General features: G+C 35.0%; 3 protein-coding genes and 1 pseudogene across 5 annotated transcripts; 2 read left to right on the top strand and 2 right to left on the bottom strand.

The window, feature by feature from the left end:
• Nucleotides 1–6,531: 6,531 nt before the first annotated feature.
• Nucleotides 6,532–12,141, bottom strand: LOC126804154 (MADS-box protein AGL42-like). 3 transcript variants are annotated; one of them, XM_050531929.1, is made up of 8 exons: nt 12,059–12,141; nt 11,395–11,579; nt 8,096–8,177; nt 7,318–7,379; nt 7,116–7,215; nt 6,992–7,033; nt 6,832–6,873; nt 6,532–6,744 (listed from the first exon to the last, which is right to left on the bottom strand). In XM_050531929.1, exons 1-8 carry the CDS (start codon nt 12,077–12,079, stop codon nt 6,577–6,579), a joined length of 702 nt encoding a protein of 233 aa, XP_050387886.1. In that variant the 5' UTR covers nt 12,080–12,141; the 3' UTR covers nt 6,532–6,576. The 3 variants fall into 3 exon arrangements, with proteins under 3 accessions (XP_050387886.1, XP_050387888.1, XP_050387887.1); XM_050531931.1 differs by lacking the exon at nt 12,059–12,141 and adding an exon at nt 11,713–11,825; XM_050531930.1 differs by lacking the exon at nt 12,059–12,141 and adding an exon at nt 11,720–11,762.
• Nucleotides 12,142–13,526: 1,385 nt separating this feature from the next.
• On the top strand, nt 13,527–14,819 carry LOC126804151 (uncharacterized). The gene is made up of 4 exons (XM_050531927.1): nt 13,527–13,730; nt 13,819–14,066; nt 14,197–14,410; nt 14,568–14,819. The coding sequence occupies exons 1-4, from the start codon at nt 13,584–13,586 to the stop codon at nt 14,688–14,690; spliced, it is 732 nt and encodes a 243-aa protein (XP_050387884.1). The 5' UTR covers nt 13,527–13,583; the 3' UTR covers nt 14,691–14,819.
• A 567-nt stretch (nt 14,820–15,386) lies between these two features.
• LOC126804143 (peroxidase 66) lies at nt 15,387–16,853 on the bottom strand. The gene is made up of 3 exons (XM_050531920.1): nt 16,495–16,853; nt 16,165–16,353; nt 15,387–16,066 (listed from the first exon to the last, which is right to left on the bottom strand). Exons 1-3 carry the CDS (start codon nt 16,711–16,713, stop codon nt 15,503–15,505), a joined length of 972 nt encoding a protein of 323 aa, XP_050387877.1. The 5' UTR covers nt 16,714–16,853; the 3' UTR covers nt 15,387–15,502.
• A 2,735-nt stretch (nt 16,854–19,588) lies between these two features.
• LOC126804120 (pentatricopeptide repeat-containing protein At4g38010-like) lies at nt 19,589–21,641 on the top strand (annotated as a pseudogene).
• The last annotated feature ends 16 nt before the right edge of the window (nt 21,642–21,657 follow it).

Raw genomic sequence — 21,657 nt, forward strand, 5'->3', positions numbered from 1 at the left:
AGAAAATATCTATGAAACATGATCCATATATAGAGGTCATTCCGTGTGCTACAAGGAAATTGTGCAAAGAATTAAGATCAAGGAATGATTAAGATAAGTACTATGAAACTTTGCGGAACATAATAGCCTAGAGCTACAAAATTGGCTCGCAAGTTATGTATCTATAACATTAATCTCCCACATTCTTATAAATAACGAACAAAACATTCATCTTTTTGAAGCTTAAAAACACAAAAACCATGCAAGTTTGAGACGGATGCGAGTGATCTTCAGTGAGCTTTTCCATAGTTATACAAACATCATACGTATACACTGTAATATATATGATTCTCAATTCTATACAAAAACACCACATGTTACTTCTGATCAATATAGTTTCTTGTACTTCCCATTATCTTTACATTTGCGCATAAAATTTATGATTTAGCAATCAATGATCTCAATTTGATCAGCTTCCCTGATGTCGATATTGGCTAAAAACTAAACTTATTTAATATAAATGTACATTTTTATTGTATCAAACTAAAACCTAAATTAAACGTTAAAAATGAAAGAAGGGGAAGTAAAATTGTGTTCAGTTCTAAATGACAGCTTAGGTTTTTAATGGAAAATAAGATATAGACTTCAATTGAAGGCCTAACTGAAAATCCAATTGAAAAGAAGAGCACCGAAACCAATTTCCTGTTTTTCTAACCTCAAACAAAAACACCCAACTCCAATTCTAAACAAACATAACATAAAACCAAAGAAAAAACAATTAGACGATCCAAGCAATACCATCACCCAAACAACAGAAACAAAAATAAATAAAAGAAAAAAACCAACATAAAATGAATCACCCAAAACAATAGAAGTAAGAGTACCCCCCGATCTTGCTCTGTCGATGACATACGAAAATCACTGATGATAATTCCCAACCCTAAAAATTAGAATCTCATATCAAACATTCAGAGTGAATTTCAAATCTCAATTGAAAATTAATCAATTACAACTCCTCAGCACTGCAACCGAAATGTCAGCAAGACAGAAGGTGACCAGATTGAAACCCAGAGGAGGACATACCGATCAAAACAAATCAGAGGAGGCCAAATTCTATAGAACGATGTGGAGATAGGGAGAGACAGAGAAGAAGATATATATAATGGACTGAAAAAGGTTTTGGATAACTGAAGTAGGGTTTTGGTTAATTCTTTAACATAATGATCAGGACAGCAGCAGCGGTGCGATCTTTTTTGGGCTTTGAAGATTATGGGTTTTGGGGATAGAGAAAAAAAAATGAAGTAAGATTTTGGGTAATTGGTTCGTGAAATTTTTTTGAGGCTGAAGATAAGTAAAGTTGAGAACGATAGCAAGACTGTAAATAAAATGAAAACTGAGGACATATTACATTGATGTCTTATGAACAATACCGCAAGAAACGACAAGATGAATAGTAAGAACTAAATGATATATAGTAAACTAGATTACTTTAACAACAAAGCAATAACACATACAGATATATCGAAACTGTAAATTAGTCGGATCCTCCCTCAAACTTGAATTCTGAAATGTTTCCGGTGTTCACTATCCTCAATCCCCTTCTAACAAAATTTAATTTTTGTTCATTGCCTGATATTGAAGTCTAATATTATTGTGATAAAAGCATATGAGTCTACTTAACTTAGAGCACCAATAGTACCTCCATCAACACAAAAGCCAAAAGTAAAGAAGACACACAATTGACCTCATCATTATCATTGAAACAAAACAATCAAATTATTGTCATATTTGAAATGACTACTCTATCATGATCAGAATGTTGTGAAGGATAGTCGAATTCTAAAGCAATATCGAAAGATATAAACTCAGTATGTAAAGAACAAAAAAAAAACTAAACTACACCTAAACGTACCAGGACTTAAGATCAATTGTAAAGAACACACCCAGAGTGTTAATAAGGAAAGTTTAAACTATACTCCTTAGTTAATCAACTAATACAAATACAAACCTCCAATTAAAAGAAAAATCACTAACCTACAGAACATACAGAAAGGAAAACCATAACCAAAATTCAGTCAACATCTCATCAAATCATGAGTGCCAAAAATGAGAAAAGTGATAACAAACCCATTTATCAGAATCCAAACAAAACAAAAGTTACAAAATAAAGTATGGTGAAGATAAAGATGAATACAACCCAAATTGAGAAAGATCAAATTCATGATTGGCGATTTCTGCTCTTTCTCAAATCAGATCCAAATCGGAACAAAATGACCAAATTATAGATAAAAAATACACAGGGAAGGACGACACCCAAGGATTAGAAAACTGCAATTGAGGAGATGAAAACAAATGGTTGGCCTATTGATTTTTTTGATCGGAAAACTTACAAGAAGCATACACTGTTGTTGAATTTGATTGCAAATTCAGTCTTGAGAGAACACGGTCGTGCTATTGTTCAGTTTGGTCGGATTTTGGTTGGAGATGAAGAGGGAATTGAGGAGATTGCAGAGAGAGAAAGAGAAATGCAGGTGTGTAGACTAAACAACTGGCAAGAATAAGGGTTAATGCGTCAACTAAAGACCAAGTGGTTGCAGCATAAATTGTTCGAAAAACTTGTACAGTCTCACAATGGGCTTATGAACTATACATCGCGCGTGAACAGTAAGCACCAAGTACTATATAGTGAATGTGTGTGTGTGTGTGTGAAAGGATTTAAGGGACCACAAGTGTATTGTTTGAAACCTCGAATGCTTCTATTTGTTCCTTGACATTACACTACGTTACGTGCTTTGAATTGTACTACAATTTAAATATTATGTTAATTTTTTCAATCTAAACCCAATATCATTGGATGAATCTTGTCTAAAAAATATATATGTATCATTGGATGAATAACACATCTCCACTACTACAATTGGAGACCCTCATTTGGTGTCAACAACTTCACTGATAAATTGAAGTTTTGATAATGCTTATAGAAAATAAATTTCTAATTTAAAACAAGATAGATTAAATATGGTTAATACGATTAAAATGCAACAAGTGGAAATATATAAAATTAGGAGAGATAATTGTGGAAAAATAAATAACTACATGGGTAGTGGGAAGTTAGGAATTTTAAATCATGTTAATAAACTAACTACATTATTTTCTTAAAATGATTGTGTAAAGTCCGTGAAAATATACACGGATATATGCTAGTCTGAAATAAAGATGTTCAATGTATGGATTTCTCCGATATATTCGAGCAAATCAGATTTGTTATATGTTATCATAGTATGCTTAGATGTTTATGTAGTAACATGCGATACTTGTAGAAAATTCAAGGGGTATTTCATTTCATACCCATTTTTGGTACATGCTTTTAAAATAAACCCACCTATTATTTAATTATAAATTTTACTCAAATATTGTCAAATAAGATACTAAATTGTCTTTCGTTTTAACAAAAATTACATATTGCCACTATTTAACTCTAATTAGTCAACTTTGGTATTAATTTTTTTACCTTAATTATAGATTGAATACGATTTTGCAAGTTTCCTTTTGAACTCATCATTATTACCAATAGATTATATTCAAATACTTTAAGATAATGAATGTACAACTTATATTTTGGTGATTTAAGATTTTTGATTAGGTTGTTAACTTGGAGAACATTGTTATATCATAGTATTGTATCTGCTTTTTTAAGTTTCATTCATCTATTAAATAACCTAAATTAAAAGGTATGTGTGACTTTAAGTGTTTAACCTAGTTAGTAGGTATCTCTTTAATTACAACTTAAGAATGAGAAGCATATCTATTTAGAAGGTTCATGTAGAATTCCTAGTTCATAGATATATATGTCTCATCTATAGAAATCTACCTTTTATTGAGGAAGACAATATATAAGGGAAGTTTAATATGCCTCTTTATTAGATATTATAGTGTATGTATATACCTATGATTCTTGTCCAAAATATTGTTTAATACCTCTTATAATGAATTAATATGACAATATACCCAACAAGAAGGAAAAAAAGATAATTCAACAAGAATAATATATACATCACGATGAGAAACACTTACTGAATCAAAATCGTTTGGTACCTTATATACCTTCATATGAATTTCTCATACAATCTTCATATGACTAGCTCCTATTGCTTGAAAAATAATAATTGGTGTAAAATTTTGCAAAATGGAATTGATAAAAGAAGAACAAGAAGTTGCAAAACTGAAATTTGTGATGAATATATATACATATTGATGTTAGCAGTATGAATTAAATACAATGAAACAATTATGGATACAATTGACGAGCTTCACATTCAAAATTGATTTTAAAACCTAAGATTAGAAAAATTATTTAATATAACCTTTTATATTTTAGAAGGGTAGATTAGACTTATACAAAAATAAAAATTAATAATAATAAATGATTTTGAGTGTAGAATGAAAGAAAAAATAGATGTGAGCTTAGATTTAAAAAGGTGCTCCATTATTGGGTTTAACTCTAATTTTCTCAAAATTCAATCTAATTAGTTTTTAATTAGTAACAGCGTATGTACGTTGCATTATTTGATCGAAAAAAGACATGATAGAAAGACGGACTACAATAAACATGCACGTAGCATATACCAGGCCATATATAAATCACAAGATTCAAACATGCAAATACCATTTGCAAACGCATGATGGTTTCCTTCGACCATTTTGAGGTTTGGTCCATGTACGAACTCAAGTGAGATGATTAACACAATCATAATCACATCATTGTGATTTAGGAGGGAAGGTTTAATTTATGTTTCTTTTCAGCTATGAATATTTTACCTTATCCTCTCTAATTTTATATAGGGGGGCGGGTGGGTAACTAGTGAGGTCATCGATTCGGATTTTGCGCAAAACTTGGCAGATTCCCTCTTCCCTACCACCATATTCCTGACGATTCAACATTTGCTCTGCATTCTAAATTGAATCTACCAGACTTATCAGAGAGAGAGAGAGAGAGAGAGAGAGAGAGAGAGAGAGACTATTTTCAAATTCAAAGTGGTCCTCTTCCCGGTAAAACAACTACTTACCACCCAAAGAAAGGAAAGAAAAACTGCAAATAATATGATTATCATCCTCTAAGCTAAGTATCATCTTGTAAAAGGGGTGTACTGTTTGATGCATATTCATCCTATAATCATATTGCACAATCAGTCGAGTCTCGCATGCATTAGATGATCGATCGCCTTAAACGGTAATACAAAAGATAAGTTCATATGAAAAGATAAATTGATCTAGAATATTTATCTTTGCTTTGGAGGACAACGGTATAACATCATTAACATGTTGACATTTTAGTGTTAGAGATCACATTAAAACATTTTTAGACAATTGGCCCAATTAGGAATGACGATGAAACAAAGGAGAGTCTGGTGGGCTTAGAGTTGCACGGATCCGAAAGGGCACTGGTTTTCTCAGTTTTCTGGTTTGTAATATAAGGTGAAAAACATAAGCAGATGGATAGCTACATTATTGAATATTTTGAATATGGGAAAGGATTCAAAGGAAGTATTTGATAATGTGATAAAGACTTAGAAAGAGTGACAGGTCCCATCCTGTTTCAATTTTTTGTGCATGCCAAGACCATGCTGCTTGTAACACATTATTGAGAGAGAGAGAGAGAGAGAGAGAGAGAGAGAGAGAGAGAGAGAGACTCAACCGTCAAAATTAATTTTCCTCCATGCACAAGTTACTTTCAATTACCAATTACACATATCCTACTGCAAAATAAGAAAGAACCAAGTTCCAACACTGTTTTCTTGTATTTTACCTCAGTGTATAAGTCTATCCTATACCTAAGATAATAATGATATCAAAAACCCTAGTCTTCACACCAGAACAATGAATAAAGGATTGTCTTCAGTCTACAGTTCTGCACAGAACAATTAATAGAATCCGATTCCAGAACCAAAAGAAACAAGACGTGAAAATTCCCATTTGGGCCACTTAGTTTCTGGATTCAATTTGAGTCCGTCCATATCTCCGAATGCATGCGTTCAGTAAATTATACTTTGCACCATAAGTATACAGTGCTTACGTACCATGAAATATCACGATTCTTTTATCGGAATTTAACAAGTTAAAACGAGTTCGGGAGATTGACATGTATGAATGTATGACCTATAGTAGCTCCCAGTTTCTTAGGATTCAACTATGCGTCTATGCCTCTCTTTATTGTTCTAAAACATTAGGTGACAATATGAAGAAACTTTACACTTGGAAAAAGATGCAAACTTGACTAAAACCTTCTTCAGTATGGCATTCAGATTTCAGAATAGCTTTGAAATGTAAAAGTCTTGGATATACATTACGGTAACCAGATGAGCAAATTAATGGAAGGACATGTCGCTAGGTAGATACAAGTCATACAACTTCAAAAGGCACATAAAAGCTAGGTACAGTGTCTGGCATGGTCTTATACATCAATCAAATACATATATATCAAATAGGATTTGCTAGAAGACAGAGCATTATTTATTTCCTTGCTTATGTCCAATATCAGCTGAGAATCTGAGATACTGGTGTTGGCTTTCAGAAGATGACGCAAAACTGTGCTACGTATTATTCACAGCGCACCACTGGCGGTCCGATGAACAATCCAGTCTCTACCAGATCTGAATCACTAATTGTTTGGCTGCTGCTAATTTGACTACTATTCATCCAGTTATAACTTGCCGCTCCAACTCCTTTTCCTTGAACTACATGCTGCTCCGAAGGCCTCGCACCATACTGATTACGGATTATATCTATCATATCATTTGGGGCGGAAAATAATAAATCAGTCATGTTTATCTGTATGTTGAGCAAGTGACTCACCTCCATGTGAAGTTTTGCATTCTCTTCTAAGAGGATCCGCTCCTGGTTTTAGGGCACAAATTATGATAGATGGCATATATCAGAACTGCAGAACTGAAGCACCACAAAACTATATAAAACACGCATAAGCTTGATGTATAGTTTGTGACATTGAGTATACCTGTGCTCTTAGTCGTTCTATCTGATCCATGAACAGCTGAGCCTGCAGGAAGCCAACAGTTCCATTTAGGTATAGTCAACTTTAATTTGAAGCAAATGGGCAGGAAAATAGATACGCTGGTTACCTTTCTCTCTCGTACAATGAGCAGGCTTCGTTCGAGTTGGCTACTTATCTGATTAAGTTCTTGAGCTGAGCAAGAATTCAAGTCATGCCCCAAAAGCCTCCTGAAAGATGAAAATTGTAGACTTTAGGAAAACCCAAGTTTAATGGAATGTCAGATGTGGGTGCATATGTACATGAGAAGAAGATCAAACTAAGTCAAAAACCGTTGAGAGGCTTCTAAGATCTCAATATTCTTGGCCATTTCAGCTGAATCATGCATCATTTGCTGCATATGCAAGATATTTGTTATCAGTCAAGATAGGTGATACATTCACACATAAATATGAAAAATCATATGGCAAGTTGGATTATACATCCTAAGTTACTAACCCTTCTTGTCCCTGTGTTAGATTATTCATCCTTCTAGGGTTGAAAATCTTGTAAACTCCAAACTAAAAGTGAGCTGAAGTTACTTTTCAACATTTTGACTTCAGTTAATTAAGTACTGTATAGTTCTCCATGTGGATTTGACATATCACACAAGAAATCAATCTAACACGGTAACACCTACTCAATATTAGTTTACAAATACTAGTGTACCAGCTAGCTAGGTATGGCTCCCCATGTAGATTTGACATATCACAAAGAGAATCAACCTAACACCTACATAATAATAGTTTTGCAAATACTAGTAGACTGGCTATGTAAATATACATCTAACTGCTATACAATGAGGTATATATTTTGGTTTGTCTTTCACATGCTTTGAGGGGTTTCAGATCAAGTACGGTCCTCCAACTTAATTTGTGTAAATATCTCTCATTCACACATAATTCATTGGACAAAAAGAAACCAGTAATACTATGTTTCTGCTGCAAAATGGTCTTGGTTTATCAAAGACTAAACCAATCAATCAAACATATAAGATATTTACTACACGAACGTAGAAAACAAAATTTTGGTAGATGTTCAAACTCACAAGAGATGTCGAGAGGGTCTAACCTGCATATACCGTTCCACTTCGGTAGTGTTGGTTTGCGCACCTTTTGCATGTTTATGGTATCGTTTTATAGTCTTTTGCACGCTGATCAATTCATCCAAAACACATAATGTCAAAATCAAATAAAGCTATTAATTAGTCAATTATATCTGTACGGATCATCTACTTTAAGATATAACATATCCTCAATTACTACTTTTTAAATCAAAATTACAATTTTATTGAACTAATATTTACAACATTAAGAACAAAATTACAACATATATTTTTTATATTTACAAATAACTAAATAAATATATCATATTGATAACTATTTGTTCATAATCTTGTAAAATATTATGGGTGAAGTAATTACAACTAGTAATATTAGAATTACCCAAAACATCACTTTATTTATCGCAATGACAACAAATTTATTGTGATATCAGTAAATAGAAATATCACATACATGTAGGTACATAAGAAAATTCTATATTTGTATCATATGTGCCCGACATGCTTACCAAAATCATTCTACCAAAAACAAGACTTTCAGTGATATGTCTATAACAAATATCATTTAAGTCAATACCTAGCTAGACTGTCACATTCCGGGACCGCTCCGCCGTAACACGATGTTAGTTATAGATTAACATGTATATATAAGACACATCATCCCCTCTCCGTTGGCTGATGTGAGATATTACAATCAATCTCCCTTAGGAGTCCGACGTCCTCATCGGCACACTCGCATCACACGGCAGAGCGGCTCTGATACCAAATTGTCACATCCTGGGACCGCTCCGCCGTAACATGATATTGTCTGATTTGGGCATATCCCTCACAGTTTTGTTTCTGGGAGCTCACAAGCAACTTCCCAGTGAGTCACCCATCATGAGATTGCTCTAGCCCGAGCAAGCTTAACTTCGGAGTTCTTATCCCCTCCGAAGCCAGTGAGCCCCCAAAAGGTCTCGTGTTAGTTGGAGGTGGGTATGTACATATAAGACACATAGACCATGCAAATTTGAGCTGAGAAGAAGTTCGACAACAAAGTAGACATATGTGATATATGTCAATCTAATATATATGCATATTAAGAAACAAAAGATGGTTAAAATATCAGACGACCTAAGATTATAAAAATACCAAATGAGCTTCTAGCACCTTTGGTGAAATAATGTGTCAATAGCCCGTTCATAGGGGTTCAAAATTCGGGCTTGTAGGGTTGATCTTCTGCTTATAAAAAATAGACGCTAAAAATGTCCATAAATGAGGATCGATCATCTATTTAATGCATGCATAGAAGCTTTAGAGATTCAGTTCAAGTTTTATCATGTTTTCCTTTGGTGAGTTATTTACCTATATCGATTATAGTAGCTATACTTGATGATGGATGAACTACTAGTCGTGACTCATGAGAAAGTATATATTAGTTGTTAAAATATATGCAGAACATAGGATATGACAATATATAAGGTGGTCTCATTGAGTAAGGAAACTTGAAAGACCCAAGCCAAGACTTTCAGCTAAAGGGTTGCATGTGTGCAAAGTAGTCCATGAAATGATGTATTTAGATGATTCTTTTGGAGAAGATATGTGCATAACTAAGCAGAACTAAACCATAAAGAAATCGAAACAAATTAAGCCTCCATACTAGCTGGTGATGAACTGATACTAAACGAACAAATGCTGGGGAAGCATGAAATCTCATTCAATAGTACTACATAAAATTTAGTCAATTCAGCTTAGCAGCCATGACATGGTGCTTCTTCAAATCTCATTATATGACTTATTTTTATACACAGTACTTAATATTCTTGATTAGTTAATGTAACCAAATGCAGATTATTAGTACTCAGGGCTGCATATTATAAGGGGATAATTTTGGGGAAAATCAATGGAATTGAATTTGCAGCTGATGATGTCGAATTCCATAAAAACCAGCTGCTAACCCCGATGAAGTAGGAAATCAAAGGAGGAAAATAGAATTAATTTCCATCTCCATAGTGAACTGAATTAAAGGAAAAAGATGCCAGAAAGTTTATTTTAAAAAAAAGCAACTTGATTAACTAGCTATACAAGTTAGTTAAACTCAAATAAACCTATTTTCATCAACCCAGTAATTCAGACGCACTTGATCTACTTAAGTACACCAGCGACTGATCATATACAGTGCCACAACCCTCACATCAATACCAAATACGTGTACGCCCATAACTTATGTGCTCAACACGCCAAAAGTCTACAACTATATCTATTTCCAATTTGCGTACTTCAATCAAATAAACTATATATATATATATATATATATATTCCCTATTTATAGTGAAGTTTAACTCTGAAATTAAATAGTAAATTTCTAATTTTAACACTTTTCGGTCAAATTTTTTCATCATAAGCAATTCAATATTTATGTATGTTATTCAATATCTCCATAAATTTTCATCTAATTTGGACATTGTTAAAGTATTGAAATTATATTAAATCAATGAATGAATTAAAAATGTTTAACATGAACCGTTCGTGTAAATCTCAGTTTTAAAAGCTCAAATTATTGTCGAATTAGATGAAATTTTGTAGAGATGATCTTGAATAATAGCATACCTAAATATTAATTACTTATGATGAAAAAATTTGACCGTAAAATATGTCAAAATTGAAACTTCACTCTGGATATGATATATATATATATATATATATATATATCTTAGCTTAATGTATGAATTTTCATTTTTGATCAATGTTTTGATCACGTTTTCACATCTCCACCGTCCAATATCTAGGTTATAACGTATAGATCATATCTACAAAATTTCAGCCATTAAGGTATCGAACTTATCAAAACCAATGGACGTATTGAATTTGCCGAACCTGAACCGTTCATATTTTGAGTAGAAAATCGAAGTTATGAATACCTTAACGGTTATTGAATCGGCTGAAATGTTGTGAGATGATCTATACGTTATTACCTAGATATTCGATGGTGGAAATGTGAAAACTCGATCGAAAAATTGGTTAAAAATGAAAATTCGTACTTTAAACTAAAATAAAAACCTCATTGTGTGAAAAGTCTGTATGAAAAATTTGACCGAAAAGTGTGCCAAAATTGGAACTTCACTCTGAAACTTCAGAGTGAACCTTCACTCTGGATAGGGACTATATATATATATATATATATATATATATAACAGTTAACAAAGCACTGGAGCAGAAACAGCGTATGAACTATGAATTACAGAGAAATATCAAAAGAATAAAAAAACAGTGGGGATTCAAGTTTTTTCAAGAATAATAAGATAAATTAAACATTTATGAAACGTACTCAGTGCTGGAAAACTCATAGAGTCTGCCCTTCTGAGAGAACACGATGACTGCAACTTCAGCATCGCAGAGAACCGAAAGCTCATAAGCCTTCTTCAACAGCCCACTTCGACGTTTTGAAAAGGTTACCTGCCTGCTTGTCGCATTTTCAATTCTTTTCATCTCTATTTTCCCCCTCACCATCTCCTATAAACACATCACAACATCACCGTCAGATGATCAGATCCATAAACTCTTTCAAAAATTGATAAAGACAGTATATTTAAGAAAAACAAAAGAAGAAAATAACAAAGAAAGAAGAAGAAGATCGAGTTATAACTTAGAACCTGGACAGTCAAATCCCAGGAAAGGTTTAATTTACAACCTTCAAAGAAAGTATCAAAACACAAATCTTACACAGAAACAAAACCCCAAAAACTTGTCAACTTCAAGTTTCTAAAAACAGAAACCAAGGACCCAGTAATAACTGTTTAGCAAACAAAGGACTGCTTGATTTACACAGAAATGGAAAAACAGATCAGAAACCCTAGAAATAGAGGAGCAGTGCAGACAACTCAAATACGAAACGACTTTATATCCTTATATCCGATTCTAGAAATGTCGACGATGTACCAGCGTCTTTACTCTCAGTCCACACAACCCTTTATTTCCATATTCATCAATACCTCTCTTCCATTATTCTCCATGTCTTTCTCTGTTTCGCAAGTGCCTACCCCACAAAGCAACAAATAATCGCAAGCAAAATAAAACAAAGAGGGAAAGAGAGAAATAAAAGTAATGCAGGGATGCTCGAACCACTCCTTCTCATTTGCTTATCTTGTTTTGGCAAGATTTAAAAAGAAAACAGAAAATGGCTGAAATGTTTCTCTCAAAAAGTCTGATGAAGATGATTTTTTAAGATCTTTCTCTTTCGATTTTCCAGATTTAAATGTTTTAAATGAAGTCTCCAGTAAGGTTTCATCGTACACTGACGTGAGTGACGAGCCAATAGGAGCGGGCCAACAACATGTCACGTGGCTAACATTGAGATTGAGCGGCGAGTCAATTTGTACTTTTTCCGATTTCTTTTTAAAGAATTAATACGGAACCTAATAACTTTTAAGAAGAAAACGATATTTGGGAAAGAAGTCCCGGCAGCAGAATGTGTAAGAGAAGTCGAGGAAGAACCAGAATCCGGAAGCAGATCTATATATGTGAAAATGTCTTTGGACTAGCAAGGTCAAATGTGTTTGTTGCGAATGATAATATGTTGTTGAGTATATGTTACTTTTCAATCAGACATTATATTAGTACTCAGTAAGTCAAGCTGAAGAAACTCTAGCTTGTTTTGTTGTTTTATTCTGTTACAATTTCTAGTACGTAATTAGTAGTTTTTGAATGATACTTTTCAATCGGTGAATTGAGGTGAAGAAACAACATGCTCGTTTGTTTGGTTTATTTGTAACAAGTTACAATAAAATTCTTATCATCGTATGTTTCCAAATCCGTTATTCTTTTGTTATTCTCAGTTTGTTAATGTTAGGTTACATACTTGAAAGTTGAATAGAACTCGCCACCATTGATCACATAATATTGCTTAAATAGATTTTTATCGATCATTAATGTAACCTAATAATTATGAAAGTATTAGCAGCTATATATTTAATCTGCTTGATATCGTATACAAAATTATTTCCCTTCTTAGGTCATTTTAAAATGCCATGAAATCTTGCACTGAGAGTTGGCCGGTGCAATGATGAAAGTTGGTAGATGAGGTCCCAAATGAAGACCTAGCTTCTTCCCCGAGAACAGAAATAGTAAAAGTTTAACCTTTTACCTTATTAATATCATCGCTACTTGAACAAAATATCATGAGCTAATAGCCTAATACAACAGTGAGGCTATATATCTAAAGGGGAATAAGATCGATAAAGACAACTTTGTCAAATAAAGTGGTGCATCCATTTACAATCCATAGTGGCGCAATAAGAACACAAAATGCTTGAATAGTATCAATACAGTATTTGATACTATTAGGGACCTCTATATATTAGATGGTGAAGTATGCATTATGATTGCATACTATGGACAAAAAACGAACCCTAAAAAGAAGAGAAAAAAAGTTTGAAGCATTCTTGGCCCATTAAGCCCAAGCCCTCATCGTCCGCATGTAATGATGGTGAACTAAAAAAAATAAAACAGAGGAGTCGTATGGCTGAAACAGAAACAAGAAAGAGGAAGATGGGAGAGAGAAGAGAAGCTGATTCCGGTTCCAGAAAGACAACACCAACGTGGCCAACAGTCAAACCGAAACAAAATAGTCAGATAACCCGTCTCAAAGACAATGATCTTTTCACTGTAAGAATCCATTCGTTTTTATCCTCAAAGTTCTGGGTTCAAAATTCAATCTTTCACTGACTTAGCTTGTTGTTTCCAATGCATTCAGGTACCCAATTTCTTCACATCTGCAGAATCGAAGGCTTTTGTTAATGTTGCAGAGTCTATTGGGTTTGTTCACCAAGGAAGTCTTGGCCCAACGAAAGGTGAAGCGTTTAGAGACAATGATAGAATCTCTGTTAACGATCCTGTTCTTGCTGATTCAATATGGAATTCTGGGCTCAGTAAATTGTTTTCTGACATCAAAATTCGACGGGAGGTTGCTGTAGGCTTGAATCCTAATATCAGATTCTATAGGTTGGATGTGCTCGAACTCGTTACATTAATGCTTTGAGAATCGCTTCTCTGTTTGATAATTTGGATGTTTGAGTTCTGTTGCAATTTGGGTTCATAAAGTTTGTTGCTTTTTGTTGAAATGGACATTTAGGTACAAGGCTGGTCAGCGATTTGGGAGGCATATTGATGAAAGTGTTGATCTTGAAGATGGAAAACGCACACATTATACTTTGTTGATATATTTGAGTGGTGGTTCTAAACCGAAAGCGAAAAATGATGTGAGTAGTGCTCAGGTTTCATCCTTGGAGCCTCTGGTTGGAGGAGAGACCGTCTTCTATGGCTCAAGGAATAGTGTTGTGGCTGAGGTAGTAGGCTCTCTTTTTAGTCACACAACATTAATGTTTATACCTCTTTGTTTTATGTTCAACTCTGGTATGATATATAATCTTATCAGTCTTGAAGTTGTTTAGCAGAGTTTTATGGACTAGGTATTACTTGTTGATGTTGCTCAAAATAATGCAGGTGGCTCCCATGGAAGGGATGGCGCTTCTACACTTGCATGGGCACAAATGTATGCTGCATGAAGCTCGAAATGTTACTAAGGGTATCAAGTATGTGTTTCGTTCAGATGTTGTATTTGCTTGATGTAAGTACTGGATGATCTTTGATATAAACATGTGTAATGTGAGTGTTTCTGAGTTTCTCGATAACTAAAAGAATATAGTACCTGACATGTTAACCATCTATTCATTGTTGATCTGAATTTTCTTTGTTCTTCTGATGTTATATACAATCTAGCAGCAAAGAGTAATATCCATTTGAAATCCTGTTTTCTGGTTGATAAACTAGAAACAGAAACTATTAGATACATCCTTGACTATAGGGAAAATCATAATAATGGTCTCGCCCTGCCTTAAGATATGATAGAAGCAGATGGTAGTTTTGTGATAATATGCACCTCACCTGAGCTACCATCGCTTAGGAAGTTTAATTAGTGATCCTTTGCAGCGTCATGACTGCAAGTAACAGTTAACTAGCTAAACGACTGCTTGTAAGAGTATATCCGATTATATACAATGTTGCAAGTTATTTTCTAGGCTGTTTAACCTTCCAGGAACACTTTGTTGCATGGAGTGATGCTGGAGTCGCACATATCGATTCGCTTAGGGTTATCAATTGATTTGAGTTTGCCTTACAGACGAATATTGGTGATTGTTCTGTTTATTATCTTCCTGAATTCTGATCAGTGTCAGTGTTTTACCAACATGCATGCTTGTGATATTAGTATTACTGAGACCAAATTTTACAGAATACAAGGACTGTAAATATACCAAAAGATAAACAAGTTTATTTTTATTGAATCTCATAACAAGATCAAAACTGCATTATGATTTGTGAATAGGCAATTGCACATACATGTTAGAAAAAAGTCTTTGGGCTGTTATTATTATCTCTGCTCAGTTTACCACTTTGCAATTCACTCTTACTTCTCCATTCCCAAGTACTCCAACATTACCTAGTTTCACCATAGAAGCTGCAAAGTCTTTAAAGAACAAACTTTGATCTTTGGCATACGATTCCACAATCCATTTAGTCCTGTAATCACCAAACAATGCTTGGTCCGATCCAAATACGCCCTTTCCTCCTAGTAGTCGCTTGAAATAATCGTTGTCGAAGATTGAGGACGTCGAGTCCAACAACTCCCCGGCGCTGTGATTCCTGTTTGGTTTAGGGCATTGCTTTCTCAGCTTTAAAGCAAACTCACTATCCATGCTGGGGTCAACATCATGGACTGAATCAAAGTTGCGAAGACGGGCTTCGAAGGAAGAACAATGCGAAAACCCTAGAGTGTGGCCACCAGATAGAGCTACCAATTCTTTAACTCCTAAACCTCTCTTGGCAAAGCTTTGAATCAGTTGGCTTACATTAAAGGTCGGAGCTGGTAGGTTGATGGTCTCGTTAGCCCTTGACACCCTTCCGTCTTTTCTTCCTTTTAGCACAGTCCAATAGGGGCCTCGAGACTACATCAGTTAGCCAACAAACTGATTAGTAATTAACTATATCATTATCGATCGACTATATGATATTAAAATGCAAACATGACTGTACTAGTACCTACCATGGTCACTACATCCCTTGCAGCAATGCCTACTATATCAGCACAAGAAACGATATGTGGACATGCGGCTTCTAGCTTAGCTTTGGCCTCTTCGATCACGTAGAATGATCGGACTGAAATATTGGGAGGGCCATCTTTCTCTGCTTGGTTCCCTGGGGTTGAGTCAAGCAGCAAAGATGCATCACAGCCCTAATTAACAAGACAATAAGAAAGAGTACGGTCAAGAAAAAACATTAAAGGACAACTTATAAGATAATCTACTGTTCTATTCCAAATTCTACAAAGAATAAGACTGGAAATGAGAGATGGATGCATAGAGCACAAATATACCCTTATAAAGCAATCATGGAAGAACATCCTCAAGATACGAGCTGGGACTTTAGGGTCATGCATGGAAGCATTGTATACCGTCTGAAATATGATTTTCTCAGCTTGAGGACATGTTTTTTCATAATAGTGAGCATCGAGTGCGGCTCTTGATTGTGGAAGAGTATGTAAAAGAAGCAAAAACGTGCAGAAGAAAATGGTTTTTGGTGCAAACGCAGCCATTTATGCGGGGACGAAAAAGAGAAGCTATCGACAGAATACACAAATCAGAGATGAAATGCAAGCTCAAGGTTAATGGAAACTCTTTCCAATCGACCAGTACATATAAGCGAGGACACAATTCATGTACAAATATATAATTAATGATATATTGTACTTCAAAGGTACTCCATTGAAGAACAACCTGTATATCAATGCTAAAAATTTGACTATATGTACTACACCTAATTTAAGCGTTCAGTCCGTCTGTGTGCTTTGAGACCAAGGATATGCACCTAAGCTTGTACATCTTGTACTCTTGTATAATAAAAATTTAATTGAGTAGATTAAAATGGAAATGTCCCAAAGAAAAGCAAAGTTCGTATAACTGTTGGTTTGTATCTATCAGGTTGGTTTATGTGAACGGTTGGTAAGAATAATAATATATATGCAAACAAGTTGGGAGTAGAACATGTGTTTCTACGTGATCATCACATACTTCATTTTGCAAGTATGTTTTTCTCTTTTGGCATTACTCAAAATATGATAACAAATCTAAATTGATTGCACATATAGACAAGAATCAAACATATCATTAACTGACTCTAATTATTGATGAACTGGCTTATATATTCTGGAGCTAGTTCATATGATAATTCTAATGATCCAGAAAGACAGAAACCCTTCCTATATAGAAAGTAACAGAAAATTGCAGAAGTGTATGATGCACACCTTCCCAAATATCCCATTATGGTTCCTCACTTCCTCACTTTTGTCCATATATACCACAAAAGCTATCTGAACTTCGGCGATTAGAGCTCTTCTTCCCCAATTCAAAATTAGTCTGCTGTTAAAAAAAAAAATTCCAAACCCATAGAAATTATTTACCATCTCAAGGGATTGTCTATGGTACGAGAATGTATACCATACAAACATTTGCAATTGATTGAACAAAATTACAATGTTGACAACAATTTTATTGAACTAAATTACGACATTGACAACAAAATTATCACATTTATTTTACACATTTACATATAATTGAATAACAGTACCATCATTACAACAATTTGTTAAAAAACTTGTAAAATGTTGTAAGTGAAATAATTACCTATAATATAACTATAATTACTTAAATAATTATTTATTTTACCATAATGACGACAAATTTATAGTCATATTGATACATGTGGGTACCATATACCGGTGTCTACCAAAGAAAATTCCCACAATCTTCGAAAATATGTTTAGCATCCACCACATGAAGAAAGCAGAAGGGAAATTTTATGTCCTCGAGCTGAACTCTCTTTGTCAACAGTGCGGCTCGAGTAGGTAGAATCCCCTCGAGGAGGCGCCATGCATGCAACTTCAGCTAAGGAGGAACACTAACTCTCCACAATTTTTGTACCCGACACCACTCCTATTATCAGAGTTTGAAGATGATGCCCTAGTCTCCATAATTTCCATCAACCTTGCAACATGGTACCCGTTTTTAACTGTGTAAACTCCTTTCTTTATCAAAACTAGAAAGAGAGATAGGAGGAAGTTACCTATAGGTAAAAGTAGAGGTTTGGAAGTTATTTGTGAAGATAGTGGGGGAAGTTGTGTAAAATTATTCACTATCGTTTTAATTTAATTTTTATATATTGTTGTTTACATATTAAAAATTTATTAAAAATAAAATATAGTGAAGGATTTTAATGTATTTTCACATGCGTTTTAGTTGATAAAACATGTTTGATTATTAATAGTATAGATGTCGGACGCAAAAGTCGGTCATCTCCAACATCAAGCTCAAAGGAATCAGAGGAAATACTCTCGATTTCACTATCAGTGAGCAACTCTCGCAAAAACCAAATGTTCCACTCACCATTTTTAGTATCGATAAGATCACAAACCATAAGATCTTCAGTACCAAAATTACCAATGTACCATGCATGGGAAGAGAATATGGCTGGAAACCATAAGGCATAGGGAGCCAAGCATCGTCCCACACCAAAATACTCTCCCGGCCCCTGGTCCAATTTGATACCTCAGACCTTTCTTCAAGAGCTCTCTACCCTTTACTATGCTTCTCTAAGTATAAGAACATCCTTGTTAGCCTGCAATTCAGCTTTCATAAAATCTCCATGTGGAAAGTACTTAGCCTTGAACACCTGTGCAATAAACGAACTTGGCTATCTGATCAAACGCCACCCCTGTTTCGGTAAAAGAACAGTGTTAAACAGTGACATATCACGGAACCCTAATCCACCTTCATTCTTCGGAACACAACTTTTCCCACCTTCTCCAATGAATTCTACGCTCCCCACCCTTCTCACCCCACCAAAATTTTGCCATATGCCTATATGAGTGAGCTTGTGTTTGCACGAGTGAATTGGGTCAACGTGGAGATCCACACAGCCACATTCAAAGAGAACTTACTACAATGCTAGGCCATGATAAGTTTTTTTTTTTTGAGTAAGCGTAGAGAGGATCAACATCTTTTTACGAAAATTTATTGAAACGAAACAAAATACAAGTCATGATAAATTGAAAACTTAACCACTCGAGTTAAATTTTATGAACAAAACTATATTCTGTTGAACTTCCAAACTAACCTAAACTTGCAAATCCAATACGCTTGTGATTGATGGGATTCAAATATATTTTCACCAGAACAACAAAGTACATTGTAAATGAGCTGTTTTACAAATCCTCTCCTAGTTTGTTGTCTCTTATACGTACTTTAAATAACATTACACTTTTTTGACTCTTGCCAAATTACTGTCTGATTTAGAATTCAGAGTAAGCAGAGTATGATCAAAGTTCTCTCTACTTTTGAACTGAACTCAAAACTTCAATCAAAACTGGACCAATGTGTGAGGTACACTTGAAATTCCCATTTCACCATTGGTGTCCAGCTTTGTTAGTCCCTCCCAAAATCTCAGTTTGCTCAAAATGAAAACTTTATAGCTGGTACAAGTAGTAATTAATATGCATTCTCTGAAATGGGTTGTCTTGGATTTGATTGGTCAATGCAAAACCTTGAGAAGTTTCAACCAAATTCATGCAAAGATTGTAACTTCAGGCCTGGCTTGCAATGACTTGGTCGCCACCAATGTTGTCAAGTTCTTGGGAAAATCTGTAACCTATTTTGATTACGCTTGTAATTTTCTGAAACAAATTAATTTTCGTGTGAACTCTTTTCCGTTTAACATGTTGATCTCTAGCTATGCTAATGGTGAAAGGTCCAGGGAGGCTGTTTTGGTTTATAGAAGGATAGTCAGAGATGGGTTTGTGCCTGATATGTTTACTATTCCGGCTGTGTTGAAATCTTGTGTTAAGTTTTCGGGGAAAGGAGAAGGTAGACAGGTTCATGGTGTGGTTGTGAAGATGAGTTTTCAGTGGGATGTGTATGTTGAGAACTCGCTTGTGCATTTCTATAGTGTTTGTGGTGATGCTTGTAAGGTGTTTGATGATATGCGTGTGAGAAATGTGGTATCTTGGACTGGTTTGGTGTCCGGGCATGTGAAGGAAGGGATCTATGGTGAGGCTGTTCTTTTTTATGAGGATGGATGTGAGGCCGAATGTGGCGACTTTCGTTAGTGTGGTTGTGGCTTGTGGAAGGATGGGGTATTTGAATGTGGGGAAGGGGGTTCATGGATTGATTTTGAAGCATTCGTTGGGGATGGATTTGGTAGTGGGCAATGCTGTTGTGGATATGTATGTTAAGTGTGAGAGTCTGTGTGAGGCAAAGCAGATTTTTGATGAGCTCCCTACAAGAGACATTGTGTCTTGGACTAGCTTGATAAGTGGATATATGCAGTGTAAACGTCCAAGGGAGTCGCTTGATTTGTTTTCTGAAATGCAAAATCTGGGAATACAGCCTGATAAGATTATACTTTCCAGTGTGCTTTCAGCTTGTTCCAGTCTTGGGGCTCTTGATTATGGTAGATGGGTGCACGCGTATATTGATTGCAAGGGTATCAAATAGGATGTGCATATTGGAACAGCTCTGATCGATATGTATGCCAAGTGCGGTTGTATAAACATTGCATTGAGTACTTTCAGTGAATTGCCTTGTGGGAATGTCTCTACTTGGAATGCATATAATGCTAGGTGGTTTAGCCATGCATGGACATGGGCATCAAAAAATTTGAAGAAATGAACAGGTCTAGCATAAGGCCGAATACAATTACTTTTCTAGCCGTCTTGACAGCTTGTTGTCATTCCGGTCTGATTGATGAAGGTCGTGGGTACTTTTATCAAATGATAAGTCCACCTCACAGTCTTTCTCCAACATTAGAACACTATGGATGCATGGTTGATCTTCTATGTAGAGCTGGACTCTTGGATGAAGCTCATAGATTGATAAAGACCATGCATATGCAACCTGATGTGCCGATTTTGGGAGCTCTTCTAAGTGCTTGCAAGGCCAAAGATGATGCTGAGCTCTCTCAAGAATTATTAGACCGTCTCCTGCAACATGAGTGGCAAGATAGTGGGGCTTATGTGCTTCTATCAAACATTTTGGCTGCTAATAAAAGATGGGCTGATGCAACAAGAATAAGGAGGTTGATGAAGAAGAGAGGTATACATTAAGGCCCCCGGCTCAAGTGTCATAGAGGTGGATGGTAAGGCTCACGAGTTTCTAGTTGGGGATACTAGGCACCGTCAGAATGAGGATATACATGTAGTGTTAGACATCCTTGCTAATACAAGCCAGTCTTAAGGGATTTTCGACATCCATTGTTGATGAGATAAGTATATACTTTTAACTTTCCATAGTTGACTACATTTCCTGTATTTTTCCAATATCTTAAAAATTATGATGAATATTATAATTATAGTCTCATAAGAATGGTTATCTGATTCTCAAAAAGTATACTTGGGGCATTGATTACTACTTGAAAGTGTTTGTTACAGTCTTCATCTAATTTTTCTTTTTCTCGTTTGTGTTTTTGTTTGATCAGTTGTCATATATTG

This window comes from Argentina anserina, chromosome 7, assembly GCF_933775445.1.
Source record: "Argentina anserina chromosome 7, drPotAnse1.1, whole genome shotgun sequence".
Lineage (NCBI taxonomy): Eukaryota > Viridiplantae > Streptophyta > Magnoliopsida > Rosales > Rosaceae > Argentina > Argentina anserina.

What these genes read in the sequence shown, in the direction of transcription:
- LOC126804154 (XM_050531929.1), bottom strand. Translation starts at nt 12,079, where the DNA reads ATGGAGAATAATGGAAGAGAG. An exon ending in TGGAGAATAATGGAAGAGAG is followed by an intron (nt 11,580 to 12,058) that starts GTATTGATGAAT and finishes ATGTGTTTATAG; the next exon opens with GAGATGGTGAGGGGGAAAAT. An exon ending in TCATTGTACGAGAGAGAAAG is followed by an intron (nt 7,034 to 7,115) that starts GTAACCAGCGTA and finishes GGCTTCCTGCAG; the next exon opens with GCTCAGCTGTTCATGGATCA.
- LOC126804151 (XM_050531927.1), top strand. Translation starts at nt 13,584, where the DNA reads ATGGCTGAAACAGAAACAAGAAAGAGGAAGATGGGAGAGAGAAGAGAA. An exon ending in AAGACAATGATCTTTTCACT is followed by an intron (nt 13,731 to 13,818) that starts GTAAGAATCCAT and finishes CAATGCATTCAG; the next exon opens with GTACCCAATTTCTTCACATC. An exon ending in GGAATAGTGTTGTGGCTGAG is followed by an intron (nt 14,411 to 14,567) that starts GTAGTAGGCTCT and finishes AAAATAATGCAG; the next exon opens with GTGGCTCCCATGGAAGGGAT.
- LOC126804143 (XM_050531920.1), bottom strand. Translation starts at nt 16,713, where the DNA reads ATGGCTGCGTTTGCACCAAAAACCATTTTCTTCTGCACGTTTTTGCTT. An exon ending in TCCATGATTGCTTTATAAGG is followed by an intron (nt 16,354 to 16,494) that starts GTATATTTGTGC and finishes CTTGTTAATTAG; the next exon opens with GGCTGTGATGCATCTTTGCT. An exon ending in CAAGGGATGTAGTGACCATG is followed by an intron (nt 16,067 to 16,164) that starts GTAGGTACTAGT and finishes TAACTGATGTAG; the next exon opens with TCTCGAGGCCCCTATTGGAC.